At 49.2% G+C, this 18,412-nt stretch overlaps 1 protein-coding gene and 1 non-coding gene across 7 annotated transcripts in view; both read right to left on the bottom strand.

Moving 5' to 3' along the window:
• The window catches only part of CHRDL2 (chordin like 2), a 39,653-nt gene that overhangs the window by 9,195 nt on the left and 12,046 nt on the right, over positions 1-18,412 (bottom strand). For 4 of the 6 annotated variants that reach the window (XM_003734174.5, XM_009007435.5, XM_009007436.4 and 1 more), the window contains exons 2-6: positions 11,579-11,691; positions 6,323-6,416; positions 4,112-4,254; positions 1,862-1,955; positions 73-128 (exon numbers count right to left, since the gene is read on the bottom strand). In XM_003734174.5, coding sequence (XP_003734222.3) covers positions 73-128; positions 1,862-1,955; positions 4,112-4,254; positions 6,323-6,416; positions 11,579-11,691 — 500 coding nt within the window. Of the gene's footprint in view, positions 1-72; positions 129-1,861; positions 1,956-4,111; positions 4,255-6,322; positions 6,417-11,578; positions 11,714-18,412 lie in introns of those variants that run through there. The other 2 variants (XM_017977789.3, XM_017977791.4) reach the window with 1 other exon arrangement.
• LOC118145994 (small nucleolar RNA SNORD43) lies at positions 9,568-9,628 on the bottom strand. The gene has a single exon (XR_004731464.1). It is a non-coding gene; the product is annotated as a small nucleolar RNA SNORD43 (small nucleolar RNA).

Here is an 18,412-nt window from a genome sequence, read left to right as displayed (position 1 = left end):
CCAGAGTCATAAGATTTAGGCCCTAGATCCCAGCCCCCTGACCTCACCCCATCAATAAGGCTGTGTACTCACCATCCCGTGGAACGACTGTACACTGTCTTCTTCAGCCGATTGCTCACTTGCTTCATCTGAAAACTCAAAGGGAAGCTGGGTCAGCCTCAGGCTCCTCAGCCTTGCTGCCTAGAGCCCTGAGGCCTTCACCTATAGGCTCTGCCCTTTCCCAAGACCTACTGCCACAGCTGCAGCCCAGCCCACGAGCAGGCTCCTTTGCCCCAGAGGTGACTTCTTGCACTTCTCATTATAGCCTCTCTTCATCCTGGTTGGGTTGATGAAGTCCCTACAACTGGGTTGCTGCCTCAGTTTCCCTGTACTGACCTCCTGGTCACCATTAGGACTGAACTCCTTGAAACAGCATTTTGTTTGGTTCTTACTGAGAGCTCACCTCTCTGGGACACTGGGCCATCCCCTTCAGTATTTACCATGGATGGCCAAAGGCACAGAGTCCCATCCCTGTGGCCTGCATACATGCAGTTTCCTGGGCCCCCACTGTACACAGCCACACTTGAAGTCACCAGGCCTTGGTTTATACTCCTAGGACCGTACACTCCAGCCCCTTGGCCCTTCCAGCCTGAGCACCCTGCCAGTCCTCATTCCCCTGGGAAACCAGCACAGAAAGCCCTTTGGAGCCCTGCAGCTTCCTAAACCCGAGTGGGCCTCTCTCTCCCTAGCCCTTGCCTCACTCCACAGTCTGGCTCCCACCAATCATTCCCGCTTCAAAGACCCAGAACATTGGAATTAGACTGTGTTAGCAATCACAGGGTACAACTGAGGCCCAGAGAAGGAAAGGAATTTGTGGAGTTAGCTGGAAGAACCAGGAATAAACTGGAGTCACCTGACCCCTAGTCCAGTGCTCCTTCCAAACACCAACATAGGGGATGCATCCACTATGGAGCACTCCCCTACCTAAGTGCCACCTCCTCCAGGAGGCTTTCCTTGACTACCCCAGCCTGCAGGGAACAGTCTGACTACTTCATTCTGCTCAAGTCTAGCCTGCCCTTCACTAACCGATGTGTTGCCTTTCTGTTTTATATAGATGGTCTACCTGGGTTCCATATAACAGACATGTTCTGAGCTCTGGTAAGCCCAATACTGTGACCAGCTCTGCTGTGAGGCAAGCAGGATGAGACGGAGTCCCTACCTATATTAGAGCCCTTTCACATGCCACTTATGGTCCTCTCAGCTCATCTGATTGCAGAGACTTTGTCCCTCATGGCAGGCACTGCAGCAGCAATCCCCCCCACTTCCCTCCAGCTCAGCCTCACAGTGCCCTCCTCAAGCCCGCAGCTCCTATCCACATCCCCTGCCCCCACTCCTTACCCCAGCCCACTCCTGCCTCTGCTCCCAGGCCTATTTAGCACCCACCCATGCATGCACAGCAGGGAGGTACCACCCATGGATGAGCCTTTGGACTCAATGGAGAGATAACCAGTGGCATGTGGACATATTCTTACTGCTTCTACCATCCCCAGACTTTGCTGAGAAGCAGAGACTATCTAGACCAACAGGTCACACTTGGTTAGCAAGTGGAGGCCAGCCCCTGGACATAGTCCTATATTGCTTCTCTCTCCTTCCCTGCTTCACTCCCCTTTTCCCTCTTTCCTCCCCATAGGACTGCATTAAAAAATAAGTGGCCCATCAGCTTCTGCCAGGCTCTGCTTTCTTGGGGGCGCAGGCTCAGCCCCCACCCTGGAGGAAGGAGCAGTCTGCTACATGCTGGGTGTCCCCTGCAGTTCCTCAGAGCTCTAACAGTCTATGGCTAGGCCCATGGAGTGAGCTCTGCCAGATGGAGGGACAGACTCACCTTTGCAGGCCTGGCAGCAGGAGTCTGGCAGTGGGAGGGGTGCGGGGCAGCCTGGTTCAGGGCAGGTCATGAGGCCACAGTAGATCTGGCCCTCCTGAAAGATAGAGCATACTGGCTCGGAAATGAGCTCTGTTGAGGACTAGCCTTGCGGGCTAGGAACACCCCTTTCCTTGGGAGCAAATGGCCTTGAGGTCTCCCCTAAGGTGGGGAGGGGAAGCAGCAGCATCTCCTGGGCAAGGGGCAGCCAGCTCAGAGGGGAGGGGGTTCCCGAGCCCTCCCAGCCCTATTTCCAGGCCCTGCAGGAAACATCCAGCCTTCAGCTTCTGACTTACTCACAGCCAGGCTGTCCCTAGGCTCTCACTGCTGACTGTTGAGGTGGGATTCTCCCCATCCTACAGATAAGGAGCCAGAGTGGGGCCTGAGCTCTCTGTCTCAAGTCAGAAAGACAGTCGGGGCCCAGTCTTCAAGCTTTTCCAACTGAAATCAGTGTCATGGGAGGGGGATGGGTGGGTGATACCTGGGCTCATCTTGTTCTTTACTGAAAGCCCTTGGTCTCCAGCTTCAGGATCCAGCCTTGAAAGGCATGACTGCAGGGGAAGGGGCTTTTGAGGGTGAGGGGTTAGGTGACCTTAGGTGGTCACTTCTTTCCTCTGGGCCTGAAATTCCTCCTCTGTGAAGTGAGGGTCACACCCATCTGGGTGGTGCAGATCCAGCAAGGGAATGGTTGTGAAAAGCACAAGGCACAATGTGCCTGGGAGGTGCTGTTGCCTTGAGACCTTTCCCTATTCCCTTTCCAGAGAGTCTGAGAAATGAGGATTCTGGTCCTTTGGGTGAGGCCAGAAGTCAAGGTAGCCTCATATAATCAGGGATGAGAAGAAAGAAGGGGAGGCCCAAGTACCCAGGGAAAATGAACAGAGGAATCCTGAGAATGCTCTTACCACCCACCACCAGCATTTCTGTCTCTCCCCACAGCCTCCTCCTCATCCAGGCCTCATCCCACCAGGATAGGCAGCAGGATGTGGGGAGAACATTGGCTTTGGAGCTAGGTGGCCTTGCGCCTGAATTCTGGCTCTGTCACTTACTAGCTGTGTGATCTCAGGCAAGTCACTTAACTGTTCTGAGCCCCAGTTTTCTCATCTGAAAAATAGAAATAGTGATATCCTTTTCCTAGGGTCATTCGGAGACTGTATATAAACCAGGCATTTATATGAACCTGGTGACACAATAGACTCGACCACTGCAAAAGGTAATTGCTCATACTCTGCAAAAGGTAATTGCTTACTAGGTTGATTTATAAGTAGTCACTCATTATTTGCAGGCTGTTTGCTCTGCAGCACAGAAACTTTAAGATTCAAAGACTCAGACTGATGGGACTCCATCACTGAAAAGATGGGGTGGCAGGCCCAAAAGAAGTGACTTGCTCAAGGTTACACAGGGAACTGGGATAGTGATGGAGCTCAAACACAGGTTTCTGATGCCCAATCTGCAGAGAACATTAATGATCACTTGGTCAGACTCCCTTACACACTCCGAGGAACTGAGGCCCAAGTGTGGTGATCAGGTGGTAAGGAAATCAGGAGGGCAGGGGTGTCTCCTGCCAATTCATGAATGAGTTGCCAAGCCCAGGGTTAAACATGACATGCTGAAAGCCACCTGCAAACCTATAGGAAGGCCATGCCTGGACCCCAGGTTTCCTACAAGGAGGGGCTAAAGACTTTCCAGAGCAGGCCCTGCTCAACTTCAGTCTCTGTTCCATGGTAACAGTGTTTCGTCAGCCCTGCCTGCCCCAGGCACAGCTCTAACAATAGGCAGGAAGAGTTTAAGTAGCTTCAGGTTAATTTCCATTTGCTACAGATAATCTGGCCCTGTCTCTGTCCCCCAGGACTGATAACTGATCATTTGCACATTCATTCTTTCATTCAACAGTCATTACAGATGTCTTCTGTGTTTTAGGCCCTGGACTGACAGCAGCAGAGGATAAAGAAACGAAATGCCTATGTTTCCTCCCCTCAAGGAATGCAGCATCTACTGGGGGAAACAGAAGCTCAGGAAGGTGTGGCAGCTCAGAGAACAGTCACCTGACCCAGCTAGGGACAGGACATTCCAAACCCCAGATGTTCCCTTCCCCCTGAGCCCATTCATTTTGCTTTGGCCAGGAGGAACAATCCCCCCAGCCCACAGTCCACGCTACTGTGTTCTTTGCAGGCCCAGAGTGCTGGCCTGTGCTGCAGGAAAGGCAGGAGTCCTTACGGTGCAGCTGCAGAGGACACACTGGTTGGGCAGGCGGGAGGGAAACAGCTCATGGGCACTGAAGATCTCTCCGTGTTGGTACATGGTCCCATTGTGCTGGCAGGACTTTGGAGGGGCCCGGAGCCCAGAGGGAGTGTGAGGTTCTGCAGTAGGGGAGGGCCAGGAGGAAGAAGAAAATGAGGTTTCATGTGAAATCTTAAAAAAAAAACTTTGCTGAAATTAACAAGGCCACTTTTCTGAAGATTTTGCACTTGACCCCAACTTGACATTTAAACCAAGCTCTGGCCTGGGCCTTGCTAGCCATTCCCCATATCAGCTAACTAACAGGTCCCTCTGATACCTACATCTGACTGTGTCCCTCCCTCCCACAGCCCCTACCACAGCCCTCCAGCCCCCTCAGTGTCTGAGCCAGCCCCAACCAGAGCAACAAGAAAGAGCTGGCAGCTTTAGCTTCTGCTTAGTGGGGCTCGAGTTAGTTCATCCAGCATTGAATGAGGGCGCATGAAGCACTTCTCAGTGCCAGGCACTGTTCTAGGTGCTGGGAATACAGCAGTGAGCAGAAGAGTCCCTGTCCTCATGGGGTTACATTCTAGTGGCGCCAGCTGGGATGATTGTCCCTGTGATTATATAAACTTCTGTCATTCCTGGCCCCTAGAGCCTCCCTCCCCATCACCTGCCTCATCCTGCCAGGTGGAGGGGTAAGCCTCTGGTCCTGAGAGAACCCACTCATTCATTCAAGACCCCTTTACTAAGCACTTCTCTGTTCCAGGCACCATGCTAGGCAATGAGAATGGAGCAATGAATAAGATTAAGCCCTTGCCATCAGGAAACTCAAACTCAAAAATTAGGGGTGTGGTGGCTCACACCTGTAATCCCAGCACTTTGGGAGGCCTAGGTGGGAGGATTATTTGACTCTAGGAGTTCAAGACTGGCCTGGGCAGCATAGTGAGACCTTATCTCTACAGATTTTTTTTTTTTTTTAATTTTTAAAAAAGAAGTTTGAAGTCTAATTAGGCAGAAAGATAAGCCACAAGCAATGGTGCTGTAGCAGGTAAGGGCTAGGGCAGATGAAAGCACAGAAGTTGTGACAGCACAGAGGAGGAGCCTCTAATTTAGCCCGGGAGGGGTGGCCGGGAAAGACTTCCTGAAGTGCCAATGGTTAGGAGAGTCTTGAAGAACTAGTGGAGCTGAGCAGGCAGAGGGCAGGGGATGGAAAGAGAGAGGGAGTGAAGAGCATTTGAGCTGCAACAGGCCTGGGCCTAGCACAGGGGGAAATTCCAAAGTCAGCAAGAAGAGCTGAGGCCCCTGGAGTTAGCATCAGACACAAGTACACTCCCCCACTGTGCAGGATGCAGCTGAGAGCCACTGTTCCCCTCAGGAACCCGGAGCCAGGAATCTCTATAACCCATGTCAGGACCACGAGTCAGATGCCTACTGGGCTCCCCCTGGAAAAGGAGTCCCATCCACACCAGCTCACAGGAAAGCTCTGATTCCAGAGCCCAGAGCCCAGGCCAGAATCTGGAGCCTCCTGTTCACCACTTTATGCTTCTAAACATCAGTTTTCCTCTCAGCTTCCCCTCCGACTCCAAGTTGGCGGCCCCTCTGCCTGCTCCTCACTGGACACTTGGTTCTACCAGTTTCCTTCCCAGACTACCTCTCCTTCCTCTGACCTCTTCTTCCTAGAATCTCATTCTCAGAGGCTCTTAGAATCTTAAAATCATGAAATCATAGACATTTAGCATCAGGACACATAGAGTCCCTGAATCTCAGCACCGGGAGAATTCTCAGAGAACAGGACCCAACTCCTTTCATCCTTCTCAGCCCCTGCAGTGGTAATTCTAGGGTCTTTCCATAGGACCTTCAAGCTCAAGATCACTTACCTTCACTTCCCAGACTGCACCCAGGCCCTCCAGCTCTGGCCGGCCTGAGAGAGACTGGAGCCCACGTGTGCCAGTCAGCAGGCCAGGTGAGCAGGCCTGTTTCCTGCAGCTACTTTCTGCATGTCCTCCCTCCCTTGCTATGCATGCCTGCTTAAGGACATGAAGTCTCTGCTACCCCAGCACTGCCTGGGGTCTGGGATATTTCCTCCTTGAGCACCTTTGTGTATCTACACCTCTGTCCCTCTCCTTGCAGGGGTCTCCCTCAGCTAGAAGGCCACATTGGGAGTAGGAGAAAGGCCAACGGGTAATGGGGAGGAGCATGACTACTTACCCACACACCTGGGACAGCACTGCTGTGGCTCCGTCACGGGCTGGGGGCAGTGGACAGGCGGGCAGTGGAGGCGGTAACAACTCACATGGGCGCTCTGAAGGGGACACAAGCGTTAGCCCTGGTTCAAATAACCATTGTCTCCCACCTGTACCTGTCCTTTCCCAAAACTCCCACCCCAACTGCAGAACTCTGTACTTGTCATAAACCTGTGATTGGACTGAAAACAATTAAGTGTGCCCAGTCCCTCCCCATCCCTGGCCGCCAAGGGGATCTCACTTGGCCCTCACGTCCATGTGCCTCCCTGTTCATGGACTTGCTCAAACACTGTGTCCCCTTCACAGAGAAAGACATGTAAAAGCCTAGAGCTGTTTGACATTGATCTTGATGCTTTGACTGCTGTTTTAACTCTGGGGCTTGATCCTTTTAACTGTGGGCTGAGCCTTATGGTTCAGAAAAAAATGAAACAGGACAGGTGACCAGGAGGGAGTATAAGACTAAAAACCTGATGTAGAGAAGACAGATGGCTTTATGGTCCACCCCCTAAATCTCTAAGAGGTTTGGGCAATCCTGGACAAAGCCTTTGGAGATGGCACTAAAGAAGGAGGGGCCTGAAGTTCCTTCTCTTTTCAAGTCTAGCAAGTGAGAGAACTGGGCAGGGGAATGTACGCAGAGAGAGATGAGCAGAAACTGAGGGAGAGTGGCCACTACCCCTTGCGAGGGTCTTTCCAGCTCTTCAGGCAGGTTTTTGGCCCCTCATCAGCCTTCCTGTACTTTGTTCTTCGCTCTGTTACAAGGGTCACTCTGCTGTATTGTGATGAACCATTTACACCTGTGTCACTGATTTAACCAGGAATTCCAAAGAATAGTCAGCATGGGGCCTTGCTCCAAGTCAGTGGCTGCTGGCATCTGAATGAATGCATGAGTGAGTAAAGAAATGAGAGTAAGGAAAGGAGGGGTCAATGGGCCTCTCTCAGATGAATCAAGCCTGCTTTGTTCAAAATTCTGAAGTGGGCAAAGTTTGTTTCTAGCTCCGCCTCTTGCCTCCCCACTTGTTCCTTCCCCCTGCCCTCTCCCTGAACCTGAGTTCCCTGGCAGTACTTCTCCCAGAGGGAGCCTCTTGCCCCATGGAAGACCCTAGACTGGCCCTGGGCCTTCTGGGGTCACTGCTTCCCAAGATGGCCAGAGGTAATCGTGAGGACTTGTCAGTGCTAAGGGGTATCCCAGGGTCCACAGGATTGGTCTGAGCTCTAACAGGGGCCTTCTAGAGGCCCAGCACACATGGATGCTTCATAAATGTCTAGAGGATAGACTGAGGCCCCCAGATGAGAAACTAGGATGGAGTGTAAGGAACTATGTGGCCTGAAGAGTTAGAATCAGTCTCTTGATTCTGACCTTGGAGGAGCCAAGGATGGTGATAATTATTAGCACCATGAAGCAGGAAATAAGATGGAGACAGGCTAGTGGCAAAAGGGCAGGTGGGCCCTTGGAAAAGCCTTTGCAGCCACAGGGAACCTCTCAGGAAAGTCATAGCCTCCATTTATTGAGTGGCTACTGAGGTAGGGACTTTATATTATATAAAAATCATCCCACTTCATCTTCTCAACACCCCTAGAGGTAGGTACCATATTATTAGTCATATTTTTTAAATGAGAAAATAGCCTTTGAAAGGTTAAGTTGCCTAAGATCACACAGCAGGTAAAAACTGTGACCAGGGCCAGTGCACTTTCCATGGTGCTGAGCTGCCTCTGGTGGGTAGGTGTGGATTCATTTATGCTCAGTATTTGCTGCAGATCTACTTGGTGCCAGGCCCTCTTTTGAGCAGTTGGGATGTAGCAATGAGTGGGACCGACAAGGTTTCTGCTCTCCCGGAGCTCACATCCTAGCAGTGAAAGGTAGATTTATTAAACAAGTAAGCAAGGGCTGGGCATGGTGGCTCACGCCTATAATCCCAACACTTTGTGGGGGCTGAGGTGAAAGGATCACTTGAAGTCAGGAGTTCGAGACCAGCCTGGACAACATGGCAAAACCTCATCTCTATTAAAAATAATGAAAATTAGGCAGTAGTGGCGTGACTGTAACCCCAGCTGCCTGGGAGCCTGAGGCAGGAGGATCACTTGAACCCAGGAGATGGAGGTTGCAGTGAGCCAAGATTGCGCCATGGCACTCTAGCCTGGGTAACAGAGTGAAACTCCATTTCAAAAAAAGAAAAAATGTAAGCAAGTAGGAACAAGAAGATTTCAGATGTTAAATTTATGATACACAATAAAATAGAGGGCCAGGCCTGGTGGCTCATGTCTGTAATTCCAGCACTTTGGGAGGCCAAGGCAGGCAAATTGCTTGAGGTCAGGTGTTTGAGACCAGCCTAGAGAACATGGTAAAGCCTTATCTCTACTAAAAATGCAAAAATGAGACAGACATGATAGTACATGCCTATAATCCCAGCTACTTGGGAGGCTGAGGAACAAGAATCACTTGAACTCGAGAGGCAGAGTTTGCAGTGAGCCAAGATCGTGCCACTGCACTCCAGCCTGGGTGACAGAGCAAGACTCTGTCTCAAAATAAATAAATAAATAATAAATAGAGGAATATTATTTCATTAACAGGGTAGACTATCTTAAATACAGCTGTCAGAGAAGGCCTCATAAGGAAGTAACATGTATGTTATGAACTGGGAGATGACAAGGAACTGTTCATGAGAAGATCTGGGGGAAGAACATTCCTGGTGGAGGAAACAAGTGGGAACAAGTTTCAAGTGTTGGAACAACCGACAGAGGTCAGTGTGGCTGCGGCGGAGTGAGCAGGTATGAAATGAAATTGGAGAGTAAGGCCAGGCGCAGTGGCTCATGCCTGTACTCCCAGCACTGGGAGGCCAAGGCAGGCGGATCACAAGGTCAAGAGATTGAGACCATCCTGGCCAACATGGTGAAACCCCATCTCTACTAAAAATACAAAAATTAGCCAGGTGTGGTGGTGCACACCTGTAGTCCCAGCTACTCAGGAGGCTGAGGCAGGAGAATCTCTTGAACCCAGGAGGCGGAGGTTGCAGTGAGCTGAGATTACACCACTGCAGTCCAGCCTGGAGACAGAGGAAGACTCTGTCTTAAAAAAGAAAGAAAGAAAAAGAAAAAGAAACTGGAGAATAAGACAGAAACAGAGCCCTCACCAGGGATTTAAATTATTTTACTTTAGGTCCAACGAAAGGCCATTGTAGTTTTTTTTTTTTTCTTTTCTCTCCTTTTGTCCCTGAATTAGAACATGACAATCAACACAGTCTCTGTATGCCTGTCAATGAGTTCAGCATCTGTTATTGGAGGGTTTTAAGAGTGGAATGACATCATCAGTTTCATGCTGAGAAAAGACCATTCTTGCAGGGTGTGGTGGCTCACGCTTGTAATCACAGCACTTTGGGAGGCCGAGGCGGGTGGATTTCTTGAGCTCAGGAGCTTGAGACCAGCTTGGGTAAATCCCATCTCTGCACAAAATACAAAAATTAGCTGGGCATGGTGGCACGCACCTGTGGTCCCAGCTACTCAGGTGGCTGGCATGGAGGATTGCCTGAGCCTGGAAAATTGAGGCTGTAGTGAGCTGAGACTGCACCACTGTACTCCAGCCTGGGTGCCAGAGTTAGATCGCATCTCAAAAAAAACAAAACAAAACAAAACAAAACATAAAACCATTCTCACTCCACATGGAGGATGGATTTAGAGGGGGAAACAGGAAAACCTGTTAGGAGGCTTGCGTGGCAGCCCAGGAAAGAGATGATGGGTGACGGTGGCTTGGATTACAGGGAGCAGTGATGGTGGAGAGAAGTGGAGGGATTGAGGGTTGATTTTGCAGTTACCAGCTAAAGTCCTCTGGGTTGAAGAAACTGTATGTGAACTCTGAGAAATGAATTAACTCCAATGGCTCAAAACACTTGGACTTTGTCAACTGGACCACATGATATGTCTGGAATTTTCTGTTATGATTTCCTTTCTGTTTTCTGGCTATTTTTCATAAAGTTTTTCTTGAAAAGGCTGATTGGCCTCAGATGTGCTAAGGAAAACCGAGGGGAGACAGTCACAGTGGGGGTTGTGTCCCCATTTCTACTTGGGGCCAACACTGTAGAAGCAATGGAGAGTCAGAGGAAAAGATCCCAGGAGGAGTAAGACCCCAGAGTCAAAGCCAAGAGGGGGCTAGCCCCCCACTCCACCTCCCCACAGGGTCTCCTCCAGAGCTCTTCTCTGCTCCCACCCCAGAGGGTTGTGTTTTAACAAGGGAGACTCTTAGAGGCCTTCTGCATTCCTCTCTCAGCTCTGTGTGAAGAAAGAGAGGGTCTGGGAGGCTGGCTCTGGCTGGAAGCTAGCTACCCCTCCCTCCAAGCACCAACACCCAGACAAAGAAAGCTGGGGACATCCAGACTGGGCGTCAGGCAGCTGAGCTAAAGCCAAGGGTTTTTCAAGCCTCCTAAGCCACTTCCTCCTCTTCCTCCTCTCCAATCTCATTTCTTGCCTATGAATTCTGGACCATGTGGAGGTTTCATTTATTCTACCCAGTTGATTTTACAAGGCCCTGTGGAGGTGCTGGATTGGTGGAGGGGGTTGGGGCAGGAGGAGACGAAAAACAAAGACATGGTCTCCACCCCAGGTGGTTCAGCCTTTGGCAAGGAATCGTACCAGGCATGAGTGAGGGCCCAGCAAGTCCTGGTCTCAGGGATTCAGTCTGGGAGGGGCAATAACCATGCTACCTGGCCAACAGTGCTCAGGGAAAGGGGCAGAGAAACTCATGTGGGATCCCAGAAGAAGATACTTCCAGTGGAGGTCATTTTTCCATTTGGGCAAATCCTTGAGGAACAAGTAGTTGGGCTAGTGGTGTTGGGGGAACACACCCTAAGGCAGGGCCGAAGTGGCTGGAGGAAAAATATGTGAAAAGGAAGGAATGAGAGATTAGGTCCAAAAGGCTCTGTCTTGGGCTGTGTGGGAAGCAGGGAGGCTGGCACCAGCACAAGGTGGAAAGAAGGCTGGGATATGAGACAGGAGACCAGGGTCCTCATCCCAACCCAGCCATTGATGTTTGTGTGACTTATCTTTGGGAGGTACACTCTAGCCATCTAATCCTATATATTGAGTACTCAGTAGTGAAGTGGCTTGTCCCAAGTGTCTCAGCTGCCGCTGACAGCACAGTTCTAGAAGGCATGCATGGTCCTCCTTCTGAGGTGATTCTCTGGAGGGTTCTCACATCCCTGACACAGATGACCAGGTGGCCAGAGGAACCTACCTCTGAGCAGGTACAGCGCAGGCAGTACATCAGGCCTTGTGGCTCCAAGTAGGGGTGCCAGCTCTCGCCAGGGGAGTATCTCTTCCCATGGAAAAGGCAGAACATGTCTGGGCCTGGCAAACCAACCAGTGCCATGTTAGTCCCAGGAGGCTCTAGCCCAAAGACCCTGTCTCATTTCTCCTTCTTTCTGGCTCTAGAAGAGATGTCATCTGGACCACTCAGGCAAAAGAGAATCTGCGGGACAACTGGGCATGCTCTCCAGGCAGGGGGCCAGAATGTCTGAGTCTGAATCTTGGCTTGACCACACCATTACTGTGCGACACTGGGGATGCCACTGACCCTCTCTGAGCCTTAATGCTTATCTCACAGGGCAGTTAGGGAATCAAGCAGTGAAACGCTGTACAGATTTACATTGTGGTATCAGTGTTAGTTATGATTAGACAAATGAGGCCCAGAGAGGATAAGTTACATCTAAGGGCCACACGGCAAGTCAGTCACTAGGCAGGGATGACAGCGCCAGTCTCCTGATTCAGTCCTGCGCTCCTCTGTCTTCACAATCACACTCATTTCCTTTTTATTTGTCCCATTTGGCCTATTATTTAGTACATCACCACACTCTTCCCTCTGTCTCCACCCGTCTCCTCTCCCATCCCCCTCCCCCGTACACACACACACACACACACACACACACACACACTCACTCTCTCTCTCTCTCTCTCTCTCTCTCTCTCTCTCTCTCTCTCTGGGTCCTGTGGCCCACCCTTTGAACAAAGCCCTCCTAGTGTGAAGATCACCAGCCCCTGTGTAGAGGAGGGTTGGTAGGGATAGGCCCAAGCCACCTGCTGGGAGCTTTCTTGCTTTCACACTGTACCATGTCCTGACATTTCAGTGAGCCATGATGGAAGGTTGTTAGGAAACTAACTTTCAAGTAGCCTTAAAAATGGTCGTTGCTACTACCGTGATTTGTGATTGGCATATCAATGGACTTTTTTTGCAACTGTATATCAGTCGTCAATATTCTGATGAATGCTTCTAAGAACTAGAATTGTTTGTTCCATGGGTTGGCTATCTCTCCTGCAATCCTGCTTTCCTAAAACCTCTGCCTCTCTTACCTCCCATAACCCATTGATCCACTCCTGCTCCCACCTCCTGTCCACTCACCGCCCAGCCCTGGGTCACACCTCCCAGCCTAGTGCTGCAGTCTCATGACCCACCTCTCTGCCTCCTGCCCCATCCTCGCCAACCCTCCGCTACACCGGTACCTGGTGCTCTTCACACCAGCAGGGAAAAACACACTATTGCCTGAGCTCTTTTCAGGAGGAACTGGGAGGCCCAGCACAAGCTAAGTTCCAGTAAAGGTTTGTGGAATTAAATATGGAGAAGGGAACCAACATTCATTGACTATCTTCTCTTTGCCAAACTCCTTACAGAAGTTAGTTATCTCATTAATATTGTTGTTTTGACCATTCCTCAAGTGAGATGAGCACCCAAGGCCATGCCAAAAATTAAACTTAACGCTTGTAAAGTGCTTACTGAGTCAGTTTCTGACCCTTAGTTGAATGCTATTATTATGATAATTGTGGTCACAGTCACAAAGCCACTGCAAAGTGGACATTGTCATCTTCTGGAAAAGATGACAATATGCATCTTGCAGTGGCTTTGTGACTATGACCACAATTATGAGAGGGCTCACAGAGACTATGCCACTTGCCTAAAGCCCTCTGCTAGGATTTCAACCCAGGGCTGCTGCCTCCAAAGCAGAGCTCCTTTCTCTTTACCTCATCTCCTATGGCTTTTCACCCAATCCCAGGGCCTAAAGGCTCAACTGCCTGCTGCTCTCTGCTATCGGCCACCATCCCCGACTCCCTATCTTATTCTCTTAGTCTCCTGTTGGCCTAAAATGTAGAAATTGCCTCTCATGCTTCCTCCTCCTCATTTTCCAGAGTCAAGCATCTTGGAAACATAGGCTTTCACATTTCCTAAATCACATTCTCTTAGACTTTGAAACAGAATCGCAGAGCATTGAAAGCAGTAACGGGTAGGGTGTGGTGAGCAGGGAGCTCACATTCAGGGCAGGAATTCCTTCTCCATCACACTGGGGGTTGGGCTGGTGTGCAGCCCCCACCTGACACATGCCTCCAGGGAACAGGAGCTCATGGGCCATTCCTAACCATTAGGAAATTTTCTTTGTAAGGAGCTGGAGTTGGTCTCTCTCTGGTTCCTGACATTGCTCCTGCTCTGCCCACTTTGGCTTCCCAGAACAAAGATTTGAGATTGCTGTCATGATGCCTTCTGTCTGTGCTTCGAGGGCTGCTGGGAGTAGGAACACATGGTTTAGTTCCCTCACCGTTCCCTGCCCAGCTCCCCAAAGTGGAAGAGCAATCAAAGTTTGTCTCTCACATTCCCAGCAAGCCAGTAAGGCCCGGCTGGCCCGTATCAAATGAGCTGTGTTTATCTCTCAGCCTCCACTGGCAGAGAGGGTGGGACACGGGCCCAGCTGGGGTGCTGGTCAGAGCCAGCCCAACTCTCCAAGGAGTGAATAATTTCCTTCTTCCTCAGTCCTCTCCTCCCACCAGGGAGGGGGCGATTGCAACACTGCCACCACCTTAGGTCCCAGCCTGTTGCTGAAGAAGCCTTGTCCTACCTTCCTTGGGGCAGCCCTGTAGCTGAGGTCCCTGTGCCAGTTGGCACCCCCTTTACCTCACTGCCTGCTCAGAGCATGAAGACAGAAAGAGTGTCTCAGCCAACGCCCAGTCAGGAGGCCCCTTCCCCCCACCAATAGACCTGGCAGAGGCTGAGAATGTGGGGGGCCTGGCAGGAAGCCTCTGGTGACCACAAATCCCCACCCCATCACACCCTAGAAGGTGACAGGCACAAGGGTGGCATGGCCTGGAGTTCTCCCTTCCTCAAGTGAGATGAGTGCCCAAGGCCATGCCAAAACCAAGCAGGAGGAAGAACTGCCAGGCAGCGACAGGCCGCCTCTGTTCCTGTAGTCCTGGCACTAGCCCCAACCCTTGAGCATGGCTAGTGGAAAGAGCTTTAGTTCTTTAAGCCACAAGATCACTGGGTGACATTCAGAGACTCATCCTCTCTTCTCTGAGCCTCAGTTTCCCATATGCAAAATAAGGGGAGGGGATAAGCTATATCTTCAAAGATTTTCTGCATCGTTTATGAATCCATGATTTCAACATTGGAAGACTCCAAAATTCTAGGATTCTAAGCTTCAGGATTTTGAGAATTCCACGTTTCTAAGAACCTGTATTTCCTTAGAACACAAAGCTACCAGAATTGTCCAATGTTGCAGTTCTAAGATTCCATCATTCCAAGATGCTATGATTCTTGGATGTGTTGATAGTCTCATACCTAGGCTCTCAGAGGCTCCAAAGTGGGTTAGGATGAAGTTCAGGGAGCCAGTAGGACCAGTCCCAAGTGACTCTGTGAAGGAGGTAAAGTGTGTCTCTCACATCTCACTCCCTTCCCATACACTCCCTTTGGTCCTCTGTGGCGTTCCCACCCTTTCCCTGGTCTTGGGCCTGCCCTGATTCCTCTCCCACCCCACCACCATGTCTTATCCCACCTGTTCTCATGCCTCTCTCCCCATCTCAGAGGCCAAGCATGCCTTTTCTCAGGGGCCTTTTGGAGTCAGATCAGCTGGGGTTCAAATTGTGGATTTGGCTTTCATTTGCAGCCTGAATTTAGACAAGTTACCTAACCATTCCAGTCCTCTGTTTCCACATCTATTAAATGGAACTAGTAACAATCTCTACCTCTCAGAGTTACTGTAGAATTAAGTCAGATAATATATGTAATACACCTAGTACCTAACATACATTATGTGCTCAACTAAATAGTAGGTTAAAAAAAAGGGGGGAGGATCCAAGAGAGCTGAATAGGAACAACTCCAGAGTGCAGTTCCCAGCAAAAACAACGCAGAGGGTGAGTGCCCACTGCATTTCCAAACAAATTTTCACTGCCCACAGACCAGGAGATTCCTGGGCTGAAAAGCACCATGAGTTTTCAGCACGGTGGTTTCAGCTGGTGCCAGCTTGGGGCACAGAAACTCACACAAATCTGGGCGGCCATTTCAACTGGCACCTGGAATGCCTGGGAGACAGAGCCGTCCATTCAACTGAAAGGGAGGAGGCAGAGGCAGGGAGCCAGGAGATCTGGCTCAGCAGGTACCACCCCCACAAAACAAGCAATCTGAAACACTCTAGATGGAGAGTTTCCCAGCAATCACAGCTGGACCTAGGAAGGTCCCACTCAGTGTGGGGAAGGGTGACCACCACGACCAAGGCAGTCCACACAGCAGCTGGGCAGAGCCTCTGCTGGCAGACTATGACTAGATTACTCTGTGCAGAGCAAGGCATCTGTGAAAAAAGGCAGCAGCATAACAGGGACTTATAAATAAAACCAACCTTTCGACGACAGAGCACCTGGGAAAAGAGGCGGTTATGAGTTCTGCTGCAGCAGACTTAAAAGTACCTGTCCAGCAGCTCTGCACAGAACAACGGAGCTCCCAGCACAGCACTTGAGCTCCTATAAGGGACAGACTGTTTCCTCAGGCAGCTCCCTCACTCTGTATACCCAAAGAGACACCTCATAAAGGAGAGCTTAGGTTGACATCTGGCAGGTACCCTTCTGGGACGAAGATAACAGAAGAAGAAATGGCAGCAACCCTTACTGTTCTGCAGTCCCTGCGGTTAGCCCCAGGCAAGCAGGGTCTGGAGTGGACCTCCAGCAGTCCTGCAGCAGAGAGACCTGACTGTTAGAAGGAAAACTAAGAAACAGAAAGAAATAACTTTATTATCATCAAAAAGGATGTCCCCTCAGAGACCCCATCTGAAAGTCACCAACTACAAAGACCACAGGTAGATAAAGCCACTAAGATGGGAAGAAACCAGTGCAAAAAGGATGAAAACACCAAAAACCAGAATGCCTCTCCTCCTCCAAAGGATCACAACTTCTCACCAGCTAGGGATCAAAGATGGATGTAAAACGAATCTGATGAATTGACAGAAACAGGCTTCAGAAGGTGGATAATAACAAACTTCTCAGAGCTAAAAGAACATGAGCTAACCCAATGAAAAGAAACTAAGAACCTAGAAAAAAGGTTAGATGAGATGCTAACTAGAATAAACAGCTTAGAGAAGAATATAAATTATGTGATGGAGCTGAAAAACAGCACAAAAACTTCACGAAGTTTGCATAAGTTTCAATAGCTGAATTGATCAAGCAGAAGAAAGGATATCAGAGATTGAAGATCAACTCAGTGAAATAAAATAAGAAGGCAAGAATAGAGAAAAAAGAATGAAAAGAAATGAACAAAGCCTCCAAGAAATATGGGATTATGTGAGAAGACCTAATCTATGTTTGACAGGTGTACCTCAATGTGACAGAGAGAATAAATCCAAGCTGGAAAACACTTTACAGGATATAATCCAGGAGAACTTCCTCAACCTAGCAAGACAGGCTGCCATTCAAGTCCAGGAAATACAGAGAACATCACAAAGATATTCCTCAAGAAGAGCAACCCCAAGGCACATAATTGTTAGATTCACCAGGGTTGAAATGAAGTAAAAAATGCTAAGGGCAGCCAGAGAGAAAGGTTGGGTTACCCACAAAGGGAAACCCATCAGACGCACAGCAGATTTCTCTGCAGAAACCCTACAAGCCAGAAGAGAGTGGGGGCCAATACTCAACATCCTTAAAGAAAAGAACTTTCATCCTAGAATTTCATATCCAGCAAAACTAAGCTTCATAAGCGAAGGAGAATGAAAATCCTTTATGGACAAGCAGTTGCTGAGAGATTTCATCACCACCAGGCCTGCCTTACAAGAGCTCCTGAAAGAAGCACTAAACAAGGAAAGGAACAACCAGTACCAGCCACTCCAAAAATGTACCAAATGGTAAAGACCATCGACTCAATGAAAAAAAAATGCATCAACTAATGGGCAAAACATCCAGCTAGCATCAAAATGGCAGGATCAAATTCACACATAACAATATTAACCTTAAATGTAAATGGGCTAAATGCCCCAATCAAAAGACACAGACTGGCAAATTGGATAAAAAATCAAGACTCATCAGTGTGCTGTATTCAGGAAACCCAGCTCATGTGCAAGGACACACATAGGCTCAAAAATAAAGGGATGGAGGAAGATTTATCAAGCAAATGGAGAGCAAAAAAAAAAAAAAAAGCAGGAGTTGCAATCCTAGTCTCTGATAAAATGGACTTTAAACCAATAAAGATCAAAAGAGACAAAGAAGGGCATTTCATAATGGTAAAAGGATCAATGCATCAAGAATAGCTAACTATTCTAAATATATATGCACCCAATACAGGAGCACTTAGATACATAAAGCAAGTTGTTAATGACCTACAAAGAGACTTAGACTTCCACCCAATAATAGTGGGAGACTTTAACACTACACTGTCAATATTAGACAGATCAACCAGACAGAAAATTAACAAGAATATCCAGGACTTGAACTCAGATCTGGATCAAGCAGACCTATTAAATATCTACAGAAATCTCCACCCCAAATCCACAGAATATACATTCTTCTCAGCACTGCATGGCACCTACTCTAAAATTGACTGCATAATTGGAAGTAAATCACTCCTCAGCAAATGCAAAAGAATGGAAATCATAACAAATGGTCTCTCAGACCACAGGGCAATCAAATTAGAACTCAGAATTAAGAAACTAACTCAGAACAGCACAGCTTCATGGAAACTGAACAACTGGCTCCTGAATGTCCACTGGATAAACAATGAAAGGAAGGCAGAAATAAAGATGTTCTTTGAAACCAACAAGAATGAAGAGACAA

This window comes from Callithrix jacchus, chromosome 10 (genome assembly GCF_049354715.1).
Source record: "Callithrix jacchus isolate 240 chromosome 10, calJac240_pri, whole genome shotgun sequence".
In the NCBI taxonomy this organism is placed as follows: Eukaryota; Metazoa; Chordata; class Mammalia; order Primates; family Cebidae; genus Callithrix; species Callithrix jacchus.
This window is presented reverse-complemented; position numbering and strand designations above follow the sequence as displayed.